Raw genomic sequence first — 18,828 nt, forward strand, 5'->3', positions numbered from 1 at the left:
TTTTCAGATGAACTGCAGGTATTGTACACAGACTAAAGATGACACAACGATTCAAACCAGATTTGATAAATAAAATAAATGCAGCATGACTCAGAAATGGTATACAGAAGAGCAAATTATTTAAAGATACATTCTGCATGGCGAAACATATTTCTACAGTTGGAAAAGTGTCCAATCTGACCCCAGTTTTTTTATTATCCGAGTTCAACTTTAAATTTTTTGTATTTTTTTTTTTTTTTTTTATAATTTATGGCATTATAGCCATGATTTACTGCATATGCCACATTTCTGAGTTCTCTCTACTTTTTACCAACAAAGTAGAAGAAAAAAATGAATCCAAAGCTCAATTTTCTGGTTGATCATTTATTGATAAACAACCGAAGAATACAGCTTAACTCAGTTACCGACTCAATATGACGCAAACTGCCGGTGGGAACAGCATCCATTTCAGAATGTAATGAATACAAAAAAAATAAAATAAATACAAAGAGAACAAATGTGTAGTGAAATCTGTTATTCAGGGGTGTTACAGAGGTAGTTCTGCAAAACACATCGATCTGTAAACAAAAGTCGCTTATAAAGGCACATTTTCCCAATATTTCAGGGAAATAGGTAGTTTTGAAATGAAGGAGTGCACAAAAACAAAATACCTTCACCTAGATTCTGCTAGAGGTGTTTTACTCTGGTTAGGTAGCAGCTTAACCATTGTGTGCATAAAGGTTAAGATAATACATTCAACAGTGTAATAGTAATAGTGCAAATACAGTATGGCAAATCTACAAGTTTATATTGCTGATTTCCAGAATGATGAGGTATGTTAAAACACCTAAAACCGCCTAAAACATCAGAGCACAAACAAATCCCTGAGAAACATGAAATGGGACTGGAAATGGGACTGTTTACAGTGGAGCAAAGAGGAGAAACCATCTCAGAAAATTAATACTGGCTGCTCTTTATATTTAAAAAAAAAAAAAAAAAAAAGAAAGAGAAACATCGGCACACTACAAATCTCCCAGATCAATATTCAAAGAAACAAAAAGCATAAGTTCAAGCATGAACAATCAAAAACAAATAAAAATTGAAGAAAAAAAAGAAGAAGCCGAAAGAAGTCCACAAGTGGGGATTAAAAGAGAACTGAGGTGAAACGCTTCAAACAAAATGCCACCAAACAACAGCTTTGAACTGTCTTTTGCCTGCAGGGAAACATGCAGGGTTTTAACAGACCCACGGCTCAGTTTCTTTTCACACACGTGCAAATGTCCAGGAGGGAGGAATGATCTGTGGTGGTGGGGGGGTTTAGGAAGAACAAAATGCATTTAGATGCTATGCTGACGTACTTTACAGTCTTTTAGAACACAAGAACACAAATCAACAACGTGTAGGTAGTTTTCTTCAACAAAAAGCAAGAAGGACTGAGAAGTTCATGAGCATAGCTTCCATGTTGCACATTTTCTTATTTACCCATGAACCAGCGACACTCCGTGGTGCAGAGCTCTCTTCCACATGTAGTACGTGGAGCGTGGAGTGAACGGGAAGTAGGACCGGAATTCTTTAAACGTGGGGAAGGATTTCTCCTCGAAGCGTTGCTGCAGGAAGAGCTTGGCCTTGGCCTTGAAGTTGGCCAGAGCCACCACATCCATCGTGAAGATCTGCTCAACTATGGGTGCCTTTCTGTGGAGGGTGTGCTTTGAATGTGGGGCAGCTAAAGAGGAAACGGCAGAAATTTTCTGGTATTTTGGGCTCTTGGCAAATGGGATCGCACCCTGACTTTCCATCCTCATTTCCTCAACGTTGCTTCCTGCAGCTTGGATTTCCAGACTCTCAGGTTCTTTGATTTCTGCTCTCTGGGTGACCGCCTTCTTCTTGCGGTTCTGGCTGCTGCGCCACAGCCAGTAGAAACAAGGCGACATGGACGGGAACTTGAGCTTGAACTTGGTGAGGGACCATTTGGACTTCTGGACGTGCAACTTGGCAACCTCTCTGAGCTGTTTTTTACTCATGTACGCCAGCCTGAAGCTTTTGTGTTTTCTCCTGCAGATCTTCACTCTCGGCTGGCTCGCGTTGGGCAGCACCGGCGACAGACTCTTCGGGCTTTGGCTCTTGTCGGCATCTGAGCTGTCTGAGCTGCTGCCCACGCTGCCTTTGTAGCTTCTGTTTAACAGCATGGCCTCTCTCCTCCAGTTGTAGTAGGTTGATCTCGAGATTCCTGGAAAATTTCTCTTGAAGATGCGGAAGGGGAAGGACGTATTCATGGCAATGCAGTTCTGCAGGCAGCGCTTCGCCTCCTGCATATGTGTGACGTTTTGAGCACGCTCCACGTCTATTTTGCCGAGATCGAGGCCGAACATGCTGGCCACGCTGTCATGGTGGTCCGATTCGTCCTGCTTAGCTTCGGGTGAAGACCAGACCTCCTGCTCGGTGCTCTCTCCAGGACTGATCTCTCCAGTGGAGGATGAGGTGGAGAAGTTTCCTCCAGTCTTCAGCAGCTCGTGCTTCCAGTTATAGTAAGACGACCTCGAGATCTCTGGGAAAAACTCCTTAAACTGGTGCAGAGGGATGAGCTTGCCTTCCAGATAGCATGCCTGCAGGAAATACTTCGCCTCATACCTGGCCGCTGATTTTTTGCAGTGCTCCTGCGTCTGCCTCTTCCAGCGGTAGAAGGTCCTCTTGGTGATGTTGTACTTGTCCTTCAGACTTGGGTAAGAAAGCTGTGAGTCCTGGCTCAGCAGCTCCTCCCTCTTCACTGGCGATGCTCTCCGCTCGCTTTCAGGGCTTCCAAAGGTCAGGTCACTTGTCTGGACGAGTGCGACAAAGTGATTCGGCCTGAACAAGGTCTCGGACTGCAGCTCACCAGACCACATGATGTGGATGGTCTGCGGGTCTGAGTCTGTAGGCCAGGTCCTCGGGCGTATGACTCGGTTGAAGTATGGCCTGATCTTGAGGTTGAACATGGGGTAGATGGAGTAGATGTTGAACTGGAGCACTGAGGATAAGGCATAAAGGTGCCACATGTTGGCGTAGGAGCCGGGGAAGCAAGAGGCTTTAACATCTGCATCAAAGATGGCCTCCAGGATGGGTACAGGCAGGTTCAGCATGTCTTCTGATTCTTCTGCACAGAGACTAAAACGAACAGCTTGGAGCATCATTTTAGAGTCAATCATCCCAGACAAGTAGTATCTCTTCCACAGCACCATTTCCACTACGGTCCGCACCTGCACGAGACAATATTAGATACTTGCACAAACTTAAAAAGACTGAATAAATGCAGGAGACTCTGCCTACCTGTAGCTCCAAGCTGAGTCCAGTGTTACCCACTAGCAGCATGCTGACGGCATCAAACAACAAGTTGCCTTCTCCATTGCAGTTCAGCGGCAGGAGGCCACCAGGCGCATCGGCTGGGTACAAACCGTGAGCTGCGTCGTCCACACCGGCCCACTCTGGGAAATCCTGACAGGTTGTCTTGGGGAGCTGGAAGGGGATGAGAACCTGGTCCACCTCCAGGGCCACTCTGGTCACAGCGTCCAGGCCGGCACTCTCGGTGGCCTCCTGGAGCTCTCCAAGGACTGACAGCACCACCTCGTTCCTCTGAATCATCTTTGAACAGAGCTGCAGGGAAGAAGGATGTAAAAAAATCATAGGAGGAGAAAAATTCAAATATATACACAGAGTAAAAACAGATGATTCTGAGATATTTCATTATTTAAAGCTCTCAAAACAATTGGGAATAGTGTTGTGGATTTGTTCATGCCTTTGTTACCAGCAGGCTGGATTATGGAGATTTCTGTGGCTGATATACACAAACATTTGAATCAAAATGCTGCAGCTGCAGTTTTGACTCAGAAATAAATTAACACATTCACCAGTTTCTAAATAAATCCATACATGAATTAATTCCTGCAGAGTACAGAATAAACTAATCCACTTTATATTATAAAATACCGGTGTAATTTTCATATAGGTTGTAGGGGATGTGAATCTCAACATGCATTTTACTCCATGCATATGCTATCCAGTTTACACATTGCATTTTCCTTTATATAAATAAACCAATTTCCAAAATAAAAAAAAAAAAAAATATATATATATATATATATATATTTTTTTTTTTTTAAATGCAGGTAATTTTTGAAGCTCAAAATCTCCTCCATGATATATACAGTCATGGAAAAAACTTATTAGACCACCCGTGTTGTCTTCAATTTCTTGTTCACTTCAACGCCTGGTACCACTAAATGTATATTGCCTGAAGAATACAATGAACATGACAAAAGATGCAACTGATTACATAATACCTTATGTCCTATTTGACATAGCTTAACTGTATTCCCAGGGTATATAAGAGGCCATTTCATGTCATCAGCAGCACATGTAAAGGCCTAGAGTGGTTTCCTGCTGACATTCAAGCCGTAGCACATCTCAGAAGTTGTCAGCTCTCACATAATGCCTGAAACTAAAGAATTATGTGAAGCCACAAAGGCAGCCATCTTGGCAGACAGGTAGTGAAAAAATGGGTGGAACAGGGCAAATGCAATTGTGTGAAGGTTGAATGAACCAGGTCATGTTTGGGGCTACTCTTGATAACAGTCTTCTTCCATCAACTGGAAAACTCTTTCCTGCCTCCAATGACTGGATTTTCCAACAAGACAATGCCCTTTGCCACACTGGAAGGTCAGTTACAGCCTGGATGGAGAACCAGAACATTCCAACCATGCCTTGGCTGCTCAATTACCACATCTAAATCCAACTGAAAACCTGTGGAAAATCATCAAATGTAGAACCACAAGCCCAAAAACAAAGCTAATTTGTCTGAATTTGTGCATCAGGAATGGACCACTGTGACAGCAGAACAATGTCAGAAGTTGGTGGAGAGCAGCCAAGACACATGGCTGCAGTCATCAGAAACAATGGTTATTCAATCAAGTACTAACTCCTGTGTATCATGTGACTAAAACAGACAGAAAAGAAACATGGATTGTCTAAAAGCCTTTTTTGGCGTTACAACGCCATAGCTATTGATGGAAGAACTGAAGTTATTTTGGTTATTATCAAGAAAACCATGGAAAATGTCTAGATGTCAGCTTTTAAATGAAACTGTTATGAGCTATTTTTGTTCTTATCATCATATTTGTCCAAATAATTGTACTGTTAGTTGTACCAGGCATTAAAATGAACAAAAGATTGAAGAAAGCAAGGCTGGTCTAATCATTTTTCCATGACTATAGATTTTCAACCTGAACATTCCATTGTGTACAATAAAAACTCAACAATTTAACTCAAACACAGCACGTTAAAACCAATTTTGCCATTTGATGCTACAGAAAAATTCACATGATTCTCATTTCCAATGACCAATCCATAAAATAAGCCTGTCTATTGCGACATAATTTACTATGATTTAAATCAAACAAGGTTTATCAGTATAGCACATTTTAAAGCAACAAGAGTCAACCAATGTGTTTTACATGTTATAAGTTGGGCTAACAATAACATATGTGCAAACAGCAAAGCGCAAAATAGAATAAAACTTGAAAAATCAATCAAAATACAACCATAATACACAACAATTAACAAAACAATCCCATTCAGACCACTACGAGCGACCAAAAGCCAGTGGAAACAAGTACATCTTCAATTTTTTCTTAAAATTATCACAGGAAGAAGAAAGTCTGAGTTTGAGGAGAAGGTTAATCCAAAGCTTTGAAGCTGCTAATGCAAACACATGATCTCCCTGAAACCACCAGAACTGATAGTGGATGAAACTAGCTGTTCTGAGACCTAGAGGTCAAGTAGGAGCAGAAAAGTTCTGAAATATACCAAAGTGCCAAACCAATGCATGGCTTTATCAACAAGCTGAGTGAGAAATATGAGAGAAAAATAAAGATTTAATTGCAAAAATAAAAAGGATCCCCTGTACGGAAGAACATTTCAGCTACAGAACCAGTGGTGTTGATCAAAAAGAGGTATTTTGTATAGCAACCTTTGCACCTTTGCCAACCCATGAGGCAACAAAGACAGTTGTCTTCATTTAAATTAGTAGGACAAAACTCTGTGAGTGAGAATGTGAATACCATCCAAAATAAAAATACTTGGTCACACCATATAAGAAAACTTCGAAACTGCTTTCAAAAATTAAACTGATTATCTTCATAGATTAACCACTATGGCAATAATGCACCCCAATCATTTCAAGTAACCTCATATATGATATATATATATATATATATATATATATATATATATGTATGTATGTATGTATGTATGTATGTATGTATGTATGTATGTATGTATGTATGTATGTATGTATGTATGTATATATATATATATATATATATATATATATATATATATATATATATATATATCTTACCATAGTGCAAATAATGCAGCCTTCACATAACTCCTTGCCTAATGTAAACCCCCCACCACCAAACAAAATTTACACCCATGACCAACTACTGTCTTTTACTCACCTGGTTGACCCAAAACTGACCTTTTTGTGTGTTTTTTTAAAATACAAATGTAACATCATGGCGGTAAAAATATAACTTAGATTATTTTAAGTAGCAGAATAAACTAAACTGACTTAAAACCAGATCAAATTCAAAGGCATCGCCTGGAAAAACAAAGGCCCACTGTACGCTGCGCCATCGTGTTACGTTGTTTTTACGGTCTCCATGTTTGATTTGTACGTTTCTCTGATTCCATACAGTTGATTGATAAGTTTATCTCTGTTTCATTAACGTTTTTATCATATTTCTCTTTACTTACAACACTTAAAATGTGCGTTTTTATCGCGGAGAGGTGAAATTACGCATGAAAATTACGCATGAATGAAAACAGCAGCGGAAGTGGTTGTGTTCTTACCTGAGCGTCCAGGGACAGAAATGAGCCTCGCAAGGAGTCACGTAGGCGACTTTAACAGCTGATTATTGATCCCAGTCTGGGAGTTTCAGTCCATTGCGTGCGTGCTGCTGCTGCTGCTGTAGTCTTGGTCTGCCGGTGCGCACTGGAGATTTTTGGGGGTCTGATAAGCAGCACCTCCCATCAGGAAATTGTCAATCGTTGATCCGCTTCTTTTTCTTTTTTGTGTCTGCTCTGTGAAACACCTCCTCCCTCCTGCTCCTTCTCACATCGAGCCAGGGTCAATTTCAATGTGAAGTGTTAAACAAAAGCCAATGTGTCAGTGGAGGAGGGTCCCTGAGAAGAACACAGACCTGGAGGTGAGCAGGTATCGATGCTTTTAGGTTTTATCAACACGTTTTTGCTTTTCTTTGTCAAAGCCAACTCCAGATGTCAACAGTTCAAGGTTATATGTCAAGTACTTTTGGCATTAGAGTGCCATCACTGCTTATCCGTGCCTCATGAATGAACTTTTTTCAAATTTATGCTGCATAAAAATACAGGGGTGGCTCTTACTTCTGATTAAATGTCATAAAATCCCTCTTTAGTGCACAAATCTGTCATTAAAAAAAAAACTTGAACTTGCTCTTCCTCTTGTACTGACTGTGATGTGATTTTGTATTTATCCTTTAGTTTGTGCTCAGTAGGAGGAGGTTTGTGGATTAGATGTGCAGACAGGGTGTGGACACAAACTTTATGAGAGCAGAGGAAGGCCGCTGAGCTCCAGCTCGGCCTGTTTCTCCACTGTATCACTTTTAACACCTCCTCTCCTGCCTTTTGCAGGATTTCAGTAATCAAGGCCTTTTGTTCCAAACACGCACAACAATCCCAGCAACTGTCCCCCAACCCCCCTCTGCTGCTACAGTATAGACCCCTACACACACCCTTGCATTCACACACCAGGGGATGGGAGCATTTGGCCCCCGCCGGTGCATCCACTGCAAGGCCTCGGCAGACGAGCTGGTGCCTGAGTTCACTGAGGTTCAAGGCTTCGACCCTCAAAGCTTATCAGTTGTTCGTGTGAGTGTGGGGGGTTGACAAAGGGGGAGGCACATTTTCACCACTTTGGTTTGTATATCTGACGCTGCAGAGGGAGAGGATGCTTGTAGCCACTCGGCAGGAGTGTGGATGATCAGTTCTTTCTTGTCTTGTAGTGTTTTGTTTGTCGTGTTTCTGTAGAAATCTTTGAAATCCCCAAAGAAGGTGCCTCAAATTTACCAAACTAGTGACCTGCATCTGCACACCTACTCACTTAAAAGTTGCTTTTTAGTGGATCAGTTTTTTAAAAAATCTGTGGTTGAAAATAACTTCATTGCACGAAATTTAGAGAAGTCCCTCACTGCTGACTCTCAGTCTTGTAGAAACATATAAAATGTGCAACACTAACTCCACATCTTAAGCTCTGAGTGTGACAGAAATGTTATGTCCTTTGATTTTAAATCCTTTTCATGTCTCTCTTACATCCCTCTTTACCTTCATCTCCTATTCACTTGGCTGCCTTTTGAGCAAATTGCTTAAAAAGATGCTAGTTTCATGTTTTGCGTCCTGTTTTCTAAATATAAAATCAAGAATATCCAGAATCCGATTAGCATATCTGCTTCTTCTTAAAGCACAGAGGGCCTCTAAAGTAACCAGGTACACCTTCTCGTCTTCTTTCATCCCCCCTTTCTTGTCAATGTTTGCGTCTTCACCATCTCCTCCACCCCCGCAGACTCTTGGCTGTAGCCAGTCACACATCTTAGGTGTGTAGATTAGCTGTGCTGCACTGCACTGTGAACACAGTAGTGGGCCGGCTGAAAGCATTTAAAATGCAAATAGGCCAACACTGGGGCCGGCTCCGGCAGTCTCTTACCTGCTGTGTTGTGTGTCTGTGTGCAGGTGTGACTGTGTGCACTCGCAGGAGAAAACTGAAGCCAGAAGTGACTCCACACTAGATTTAATTTAGCCTGTTTGCTCTGGCAGAATGAGTCGGTTTGTGCTCCAAAATGAAGTGCTGCAGCTTGGCCAAATGAAATGTTTGCAATCTGTCACCTGTAAGAAATACTGAGCTGCGAAACAATATGATTAAAAAGTACAGTAGCACCCGACTGGTTGTGTTTTTTAAATGGAACTGATCCAGTTTTATTTGGGGAATGTGTTTCTGGGTTTTCTGTAATGTTTCCCAGTTTCCACATCAGTTAATAAAGAGATCTCAAGTGTAGACAGTAATATAATTTTCTCCAACTGCTGTTAAAACAGATTTTTGAATTTTCCAAATCGGATTTTGTGCAGATTCACAACTGGCTACTGAAGTGGAAAATATTTAATTAGTCATTGTTTTGTGTTTTTGACCTTGATAACCTGCAGCCAAATGAAGTTAAAATATCTACACTGAGCACAAACAAATGATTCTGATGTACTAAATTATTTAAAGCTCTCCAAACATTTGGGAGTAAATCAGAAAATTTGTTCGTGTCGTTCTTACCAGCAGAGCAGATTATGTAGATTACTGCGGCTGATCCACAAACAAACAGCAGCTGAATCAAAATGATGTTTGTACAGTTTAAACTCACAAATAAATGAATACATTTCATTCTTTCTTCCATTATTTCAATCAATAAGATAAAATGCCTGATACTGCAATCACTTTCTCAGTTTCTAACCTGGCAAATGTGACCTTTTAGATTTACTTCATAATAATGCAACATCATGATTAGAACATGATTGTTTATATTACCAGCAGACCAGTGTGATTTTAATTCAGATCAAATTAAAGTCAGTGCCTGGAAAAATGAAGATCAGACTCTGTGTTTGAATCAAGTGTTTTTCCAAACACATTAAATTGTTCAGTTGTGCAAAAAAAGAATATGATGCCGCTAAACAAAGCAAATAAAATGTACTATAAGACTGTTTTTAAATGAAACAGTGTGCATTTCACAGCGTAGTTCTCATTTTTCAATCTTCAGACATCTCAAATGTTAGAAAGTATACTATAATTTGCTTGTACTGCTGTTAAATCATTGGATTTTTTGTTACTGCTGCTTTGAATTTCTTGAAAAATATTCAAATTGTCATTGTGTTGTGGTTTTAACCTTGATGTTGTATCATCAGATAAAGCTAGAAGAGGACAAATGAAGGAATTTAACCGGAGCAGACTGTGATTTCAGAGTGAAAACGTATTATTTTCAAATCACACAAGTGACAAATAGTTTTTATAATCATGTTGGTGTGCAATGTTTGCATTGTAATGATCTGCTGATCAAACTCTGTCTATTTTTGTAAAGAAGAGCAATATGTGGAGTCAGTGTAGGAGTCTAGTCTTAGAGGCTTCTACAGCTCTGAGACTTGTGATGTTTTCTGAAGATGTAGATGAATGTTTGGAGGAGAATAAACGAGATGTCATTTACGTCATGAGAAACTTTCACACTCTTGCTATCATTTCATCTCTAACCTGAACTGGAAATCTGGTGTAGTGGCCCTAGCTTGTTAAATAAATACCTGAACTGATCTGAATCATTATCATCCATCTGATCCATCATTACAACAAGGTTTTACTGAAACTGCTTGACTGGATTGTCTTCCTTTCTACAGCTACTGAAAGGTTTCACTGATTAAATTTACTGCTGACCTCATTAGCTGATATATTTTAGATCCTGCACAGTTTTGCAAAGACAACTTCCAGTGGAAGAGCCACTGCTGTTTGTCTCCCCCTGCTGGCTGTGAGAGAAATTACACAAACACTCCTGACCCTTATGACATATGCTCTTCGATTTTCATTTATCTTTAGAATATATTCGTCCTCTGATGTTTCTTTTATTTTGTCTTTAGCATCACAGACTTAAATAAGATGTTTCTCAGCTTTTTCCTCCATATTCTCCAAACTTCGAGCTGCTGTAGCTACTCATCTCCATCGCTACAGTTGCTCAACTCTTCAGCTCTATGAAATAAAATTCTAAACGAGGAACTACACGCAGGCAAATCACTGAATTAGAACGTAAAAATTAAGTTAAACGCATTGAGGTAGACTATTTTATTCAAAAATGTGATATTATTTCGAAGATGAAATGCTAAATGCCTGAGTTAAAAGACAAAATCCTTTGAAAAGTGGAACATCAGGCAATTTGTTCTGTTTTTTCAGTTTCTAGCTTTGAAAATTGGTGCAATTTTTGGACAACCTGTTTTGGTTTTTTTGTGTTTTTTTTTTTTTTTTAGCTTTTTAGCTTCAGAATGTTAACAGTAGACACTCAGTTAGCATTTTCTGGTATCAAATTCCACATCTTAGGGGCAGCAAAGGGCCAATCCGCTGTTTTCACAAGGCCAGATTCAGGAACAGTCAGAAGGTTCCTTCCAATCTCAAACGGAGCTAAAAGATCACAGATGTAAGCTGTGACCTGAGTGCTTAAGGCTTCAAAAGAAAGCAACAAAATCTTAATATCAACAATGTTTTTCACATTTTGTACAGCATCACACTATTCGTATCGGATGCAGGCATATTCTGTGGCGTCCCACTGCTGGACAAACACTCTGTCGGAGCCAACGGGGAGAATTATGTCAGCGTAGATCACATCATCTGTATTCAGAGCCTGCAAACACACTTTCATCAGCGTTCAGACGTTTCATAAGCAGTTCAGGATTGAGCTCTGTGTGTTCCTCAGAGACTTACATTGTTGGTGCTGATGGTGTTACGTGACTCATCCGGCAGCCGGCTGTCTGGAATAAAAATACAAGCGCATAAACTGTGATCACGTAATCACTGACTATGAGGACAGGTTCAGTGCCGTATGAATCTACTGACCGTAGGTGAGAACCACACGTTGCATAAGAAAGCCTCAGTGACACATTGAACATTGCATTTGCAAAAGAACTACCACCATCTACCACTAGCACGTCAGTGATTTCCTCAAAGACCATAAAGCACAGTTGTGTAATGTGACCTGTGGACATGCTGTGTACATGTAAAGACAAGTATGCAGAAGTGCGTTTCATAGTTTTCTATAGCTGACATTTCACCGGACTCTGCCTAAACCTTCAGGAAGTGTAGGAGAACTTACTCGCTCTTCTTCTGTTCACAACAAATGCTGCAACCAGCAGCGTCAACACCAGACATCCCACCACCCCGACAGCAGCCCCAACTGTGTCCTGGCTATGGCCTGAAAATGAAGAATTAAAAATGGTGAAATAGTGATTTTTTTATGGCTGAAAAATGCTCTCCAAGTGTATGTTTAATCATAATGTGGTTGAGCTGTTAAGAACTCATAGACACATGAAACATGAGCCTGAATGCACACTGCTTTTTCAGTGTATTTGTTGTATTTTAAACCTCTGAATAGAACTCCCCAATATTATCAGATAGAATTGTAAGGTTTCAGCTTTTTAAAGGTCTTTGAACTTTAACCAGACCAAAGCAAATCACTTCACCTCTACATGTTTACCTAAAAAGTTCTCCTAAAATAAAGGGATTGTGCCAGACCCAGAAAAAAAGGCATAAATTGTTGTTGGAAGATACATTCAGCATGGTGAAACACCTTTTTACAGCTGAGGAGCAGAGTTGAGAGAAAAACAGTGATTTTGTTGAGGTTGTAAATATTTTAACAGTAAAATATTTATACTGTATAGAACCACCACTGTTCCCAACCACTGGTAACACCTGTGTGCATTTGAAAAAATGCCCACACATATTGATTTGAGGTTTTTTTTTTAACAATTTTTGTAGGACAAATAATCGAAAATATGAACCTTTTTCTTTAAATTTTTAGTGATTTATTGCACTATAACTTCATTAAACTGAACAAAAAACATTTCTGAGTTGCTACTATTTGCTGTAGTTGTTTGGTTTCCATAAAAGTGCAGAACTTTATATTGCAACAAAAAATGAGCCCGCAGTGATTAAAACAGGTCACAAATCTTCATCTTAAAAAGCTATCAGGTAAATGTTGTAGAGTAGAAACATCAAATACTGTATTTAAGTGCAAATACCTCAAAATTGCACTTAAATACAGTACTTTAGTAAATGAAATTATTTACTTTCCAACACTTTTGGAGTTAATGTACACATACAGAGCAATTCTTTTAGCTATTGTAAGAGTTCGGCTGTACCTTGATTTTCAGGTTCCAGTTCTACGACGAGGCCTCTCCCCATCCCTTTGATGAGCAGAGAAAGTTGATTTTGTTAGTGTTAACACTTTAATATAAGAAGTAGAAATCTGCTTATCAGGATAAAACAGACCTCGAGCTCTGACCCGAAGCTCCACTGAAGTCTGGACCTGACCACCGGCCATCACCAGGCACCTGAACTTCTTGTTTTCAGGCCTCTGCAGGGTGACAGTCAGAGTTACTTCACAAGAGTGCAGCTGCTCTATCTGATGCTGGGCGTCGTCTTGAAGCTGAGCACCCGTTTCATCCACCCACATCAGGCTGATCTGCTGCTGCCCCTCTGTGAAACAGTGTCCCCTCTCTACGAAGGTCAACAGAACACACTGCAGGAACAGCGTTTTTCTTGCCATGAGGTTTATCACTGGAGCACCTGGGGACGCTGAAAAGGAAGAAAAATGTTGTGTCTCCTTTGCAGCTTCCTTGTTAACAACCCACACAGAAAAGAAAAAAAGCTTTAATCCTGACAGTACTCACTATTGTGGACATTTGGCCTTCGCTGGCAGCGATGACTTCCAACATCCTCCACTGTGAGATCTTTGATTCGCAGACTGCATTTTGACTCATCATCCTCCAGTTTAGATGTCTGGATCTTTCCATTACTGACTATAGCAATGTCGTTGCTTGTTTCGTCCGTGCTGAGGTGCCATACGTGATAACAGACATCATCTCCACATGGATACGTAATGTCATGACTCCTTTCTGCAGGTATCAGTCCATCATCTCCATTTACACCTATAGAGAGAAGAAAAGGAGTCAGATTAAGGTGCTATGTGCAAAAGATCAGATTATCAAATTAAGATTAGAGGAATAATTAGTCTCACTGTACCTGCTCTGATCAAAGACAACAGCAGGAGCCTCATCACACTTCCAATCATCCTGGGAGTTAATCTGTTCACTGTGAAGGGGAACGACTGAGCTTTACTCTTGTTACTCTGCTGCAATGTCACTTCCTGCGTTTCCCAACATCCTCAAGCAGTGTACATGGAAAATATTACAAATTGTTGCCCCAAGTGTCCGAGAACAAGATTTATCCTCATATCAGCCCAAAAGGTTTCATACAACACTGCAGTGAGAACTATTTTTAATGCTGCAATATCTACAATATAAAAGCATATAGCACATATCATATTGGAGAGAGTTCTGGTCTGTTTATTTTTTTGCTTCAGTTTTTTCATTCAGTCATGGGTTTCACCTGATTCTGATTCATTTATCATACCTTCAAATCTATCATATTAGAATTAGTGTTTCCAGATTAGGTTCCAATAATTAGTACATTCTTAATGAGTGGAACCTATTTTATTTAAACCTCTGTCATCGAGGCTCTGTTGAAGTGTGTTTTGTAATCATTCCAAGCTCCAAAGAGCTCAATATGGATTTGAGAGCTTGTGGATGTTGATGCGTCTGGCAAAGATCTCCAGCACAGAGTCATTCCATCAAGCTCACAGAAATCCTACTGGCTGCTGCCAAAAACTGGGTTGGAATGAAATGAAAGCCACATCTCCTACAGCCAGCTGGATTGTGGCTCTCAGGATTGTATATTGTATTGTAAAAAGCAAGCGACTCTCTCTGAGGGAAAAGATAAACTTCTTCCGAGAGCATTTCCGAATTGTCAGTGTGTAGCTGCACATTTTTAAAAATAAACTATTCCACTGTACAATAAATCATCTACAAATAGTGAAGATTTCAAACAAGTTTTTCCAGAACGCACAAAGATGATGCAAAAAGGAAGCTCCAAGAAACCCTAAAATTTGAGGAAACTCCACAAATGTTGGTGTCAAAATGCTGCCTCCACAATCAGAAGGATTGCGCATATTTGACCTGCAGGGGAGTTTTGCCAGGTAAAGCCTTTGCTTTCCAAAAACAACATTAGTGCAATGAACATACAAGCAAAGAGCAGGATATTTGGAACAACATGAATCAAAGATAAAGCTGTTTGACTGCAGAAACACGTTGGGCATCTTTTGACCCAAAAAACCTCAAAAAAGCTGTGAAACGTGAGTTGCTTCGATGCATCAGGGATTGAGCAGCTTGCAGTCCTTGAACCAACCTTGAATTCTGCATCATATCAGAGAATCCTTGAAGATATTTTGAGGTCAGCGGTCTTAAAGTTGAAGCTGAAGTGGAGTTTTTAACTGGATAATGATCCTAGAACACACAAGTAAAGGAAAGGTTCAAAAAGAAGAAGTGCAAATAGTTGGAAATCCTCAAATATTGTGCATATTTGTATTTGGACATGCAACGTTTCCAAAAGGGGCAAATGTTTGCTTCTCTAAATATGTCCACAAAATTCTACAGTTTCCTTTAGTTGCCTCAGTTTTTCACACGACTGTATACACATATCTGTTTATAATACTAAAATAAAAGACGTAAAACACACAAATAAATACAGGTATTGTTAAAATATCGATTTGCTGAAAGCTATGAAGTCTGAAGTTGCAACAGAAAGATGGGTTTTACACTTGACAGCAAAAATTCAGAAACAGTCTCAAGCGAGAGGAAATTACTGCAGCACAACATTTTACTTCTACAGGAATAAATAATAAATAAAAGCTCTCGGAAGCAGCCTTCAACAGGGCTGATTTATACTCCGTCAAGGTTGACAGCCGGTTGTTTTCGAAAGTCTTTTTTTTTCTCATCCGTCAGGAGAGATGACCTTCTGATACAAAACAAAAACAGGAATAAGAAAATGACTGTAAGGAGGATCTGAGTGGACTGAAATCTCCTGGAGCTGATGTTACAGATGCTGTTGTCTGTAACAGGAGCTCACAGTCAACCCATCAATGTAGGAACTTACTGATCAAGTAAAGACTGTACAGAAGTCAGTCAGTCTTTAACCAGAACCAAGACATGGGATCACTCCTGCTTTGGCCTCTTTACACCGACTCCCAGTATGATTAAAGAGAGATTTTAAGATTTAACAGATTTCTCTCTTCCAGTTATTGTATATTTCTGAACTGTTAGTACATGTGTATACAGCAGTCCAAACTCTTTTAGGGCCCTGTCTGAAAACTAAAGAGCATTTGTAGTCTGAGCGTTGAGAGTCTGGAATCCTATTTTCTTCATATCCTGAGCATCAGGCCAACTTAACACTCACACTGTTTGGACCTGAACATCTACCAGCAAACAAAGTCAGTTTAATATACTTACTGTGAAATTTACAAAATCTTGAAAGATCTCCACCTTTACACCTAATACTTTATGCACCTTGTATTTATTTACTGAAACTACATGTTTACATGCAGACAAACCTGTTCAAAGAGAAAGTTTGATCCTGAAGTTCTGACTGACTGTTTTTTTTAAAATGTCCTGTTTTCATTCTTTAAATTACAATAAAACTATGTTTCAGAGCTCACAGCACCAAAACAAACACCAACAAAATCCTCTAAAATCAATACATCAACTCAAGGTCCTGCCTTACTGCATTTTTCCATTCTTTCAACCACATCCCAGCAGATTAAACATATTTAAATGTATCTCTATCTTTAACCTTGTATGTCATTTTTGCAGCAATTTAAGCCATACTTTGTGTATGTTCAGCAAGGTCTTTTTAAATCACAACTCAACTTAAGTAAAAGAACGGATACTAGTATAGAAATACTTTGGGATTTGTTCAAGAGCTAATGATGAAGTAAACTTCATTTCTTAAATGAACTGATTGTTTTCATCCATATTTACAAAGTGATGAAATGTGTCAATGTCATGTTCAGAGGTGGAGGAAGAAGTCAGATCTTGTACCAATAACACAGTGTAGTAAGACTGGGTTAAAAATCAAAGTCAAATATTCAAATCTTTACTTCAGTGACAGTACAAAAGTATCAGCAATAAATATGTTGGAGCTTGTAAAGGTGATTTAACCACTTTATACAGTTTTTCTGCGAAGTAGCAGCCCTAAAGTTTTATTTCAATCTAAAATATTACATTCTAATTATTTGTCGATAACATTTTATATAATTGAACTAAAAAATATAAAGTAACAGAAGCTTTAAAGTGGAGTAAAAAGTATAATATTTGCCTCTGAAATGTACCACAGTGGAAGTGTTAAATAGCAGAAAATGGAAGTACAGTGAAGAGTGAAGTGATAGTAACTCAAAATTGCACTAAGTGAATTACTTGAGTGAATATATTTAGTTACTCTGACAGTTTTTAATAGAAGATCTGAATTGACAAAGTAATGCACCTTTAAAGAAAGTGAGGGTAAAAAAAATAGTATATTGGTGAATTTTATTTGAGTGAATGGTTTGAGGAAGCCATGGAAAATATTTCTCTCTCTCTCCAAAAATGTCCAATATGCCTGAGAAACTGTGGTTGTCATAACTGAAGGAAAGGCAGAACTGTGTCTTTTATCTGTCTTACTTTCTTTAAAAAAAAAAACAAAACAAAAAAAAAAACAGCTCTGGATATCTTAGAAATTCCTTTAAGTTGATCTCTTAACCAATAGAAGCTTGTGTCATAAAAAACAAACAAAAAAAATTTGTAGACAAAGTGTCCTCAAGGGTTCAAAGGAGTCCTTTTTTTCCACCATTCAAGCAGATCAGGATTGAAGATCTTTGCTGCAGCAGCACATCATTAAAGTTCTATTAGAAAACTGTTGGAAAAGGTTGAAGGAAGTGATTCTTTAAAATGTTGTTGCACTTCCCACTGCTGATCAACAGATGGCGCTTAAGTTGAGCCCTAGAGAACCTCAGCAAAAGCTTCTTTTTGTATTTCAGAATGATTTCTAGGAAATGTCACCTTCTTTCTTTTTTTTTTCTTTAAAGCAGCATTTAAGGTTGGTTTTACCTTTTTTTATTTACACTTTATATATATATATATATATATATATATATATATATATAAAAAACCTAGGCATAATTTAAGAACACTGTTTTCACCTTACAAAGAATGTAAGCAGCAGATTTGTGGTTTTTGAACAGTAATTTTGGTATATTAAATGAAAACAGGCAAAGTTTCACCTTCATAATATGAATACGTTTCTTAGTTACAGGCCTTTTATATATATTGTTTTCAAGTATTTCTGAGCCTCATAACTTCATCAGTACAGGAGATAGACTTTCAATTTTCAGGGTTGAAAAACACCTTTGAGTTCTGTTAAAAACTGCAACCAGATCAGTTTTACATCGACTGCATGTGTGACAATCTGAAGCTAAAATCTGTTATTTTTTAGCATGATTTCTTCTATTACCAGCTTTGAGCATCAGTATTGTGGAATAATTCATAGTTTCAACAGCATCTGTGACATGGAGTCATAGAAACAATGATTGGTACCCTGGATGTGTTTCTGTTTTCTGCTAGCTCACCACAGAAAACTTTTAAAAAATGCATTTTGGGTAAACTTTGGAGGCTCATATTTCGGCATGCGCGATAGGTGGTTGGTCAGAACAAGTTAAAGATAATGAAGGGGTCATTTTTACGCACATTTGACACCATGATCGTGATCTAGACATGATTCCTTCTGTGGTAAAATAATCTTTAAATATAGTCATAATTTAACATTCACCAATGTAGCATCTGGCTGTGAGATTGTGAAACAACGTCAGTGTTTCCATGTTTTGTGAACTAGTTTTTCAGCACTCAGAGCTTGTTTTGAATCTTGGAGATTCTCCTCTGATAGTGTTTAGTTCTGGTTCTGACAGTTTCCATCCTTAGATTGTGAACAACCACAGGGCAGGAAAATGATGGTGTGGAAATCAGGATGCTTTATTTCACTGAGCAAACAAAACCTCAAATTTTGCATTTTGCAAGTGTTAAAATATGCCTATATTAGGAAATTATCCTGACATGGAAGTAATCATCTCT

General features: G+C 38.9%; 2 protein-coding genes across 2 annotated transcripts; both read right to left on the reverse strand.

The window, feature by feature from the left end:
- Window positions 1-352: 352 nt before the first annotated feature.
- On the reverse strand, window positions 353-10,752 carry vrtn (vertebrae development associated). Its single transcript, XM_023278125.3, has 3 exons — window positions 6,865-10,752; window positions 3,283-3,606; window positions 353-3,212 (listed from the first exon to the last, which is right to left on the reverse strand). Exons 2-3 carry the CDS (start codon window positions 3,592-3,594, stop codon window positions 1,458-1,460), a joined length of 2,067 nt encoding a protein of 688 aa, XP_023133893.2. The 5' UTR covers window positions 3,595-3,606; window positions 6,865-10,752; the 3' UTR covers window positions 353-1,457.
- A 142-nt stretch (window positions 10,753-10,894) lies between these two features.
- LOC118470852 (uncharacterized) lies at window positions 10,895-14,697 on the reverse strand. Its single transcript, XM_035951838.2, has 7 exons — window positions 13,859-14,697; window positions 13,507-13,764; window positions 13,106-13,411; window positions 12,976-13,020; window positions 11,931-12,029; window positions 11,543-11,589; window positions 10,895-11,462 (listed from the first exon to the last, which is right to left on the reverse strand). Exons 1-7 carry the CDS (start codon window positions 13,905-13,907, stop codon window positions 11,349-11,351), a joined length of 918 nt encoding a protein of 305 aa, XP_035807731.2. The 5' UTR covers window positions 13,908-14,697; the 3' UTR covers window positions 10,895-11,348.
- Window positions 14,698-18,828: the final 4,131 nt, after the last annotated feature.

Source organism: Amphiprion ocellaris, chromosome 12, assembly GCF_022539595.1.
Source record: "Amphiprion ocellaris isolate individual 3 ecotype Okinawa chromosome 12, ASM2253959v1, whole genome shotgun sequence".
In the NCBI taxonomy this organism is placed as follows: Eukaryota; Metazoa; Chordata; class Actinopteri; family Pomacentridae; genus Amphiprion; species Amphiprion ocellaris.

Bases quoted from the DNA above. Each gene is read 5' to 3' on its own strand.
- vrtn (XM_023278125.3), bottom strand. From the start codon at position 3,594: ATGATTCAGAGGAACGAGGTGGTGCTGTCAGTCCTTGGAGAGCTCCAG. The intron at 3,213-3,282 runs GTAGGCAGAGTC...TGTCTCGTGCAG, and splicing joins GACTCAGCTTGGAGCTACAG to GTGCGGACCGTAGTGGAAAT.
- LOC118470852 (XM_035951838.2), bottom strand. From the start codon at position 13,907: ATGATTGGAAGTGTGATGAGGCTCCTGCTGTTGTCTTTGATCAGAGCA. The intron at 12,030-12,975 runs GTACAGCCGAAC...CTTCATTTTCAG, and splicing joins ACTGGAACCTGAAAATCAAG to GCCATAGCCAGGACACAGTT. The intron at 11,590-11,930 runs GTAAGTTCTCCT...TTTTTATTCCAG, and splicing joins TGTGAACAGAAGAAGAGCGA to ACAGCCGGCTGCCGGATGAG.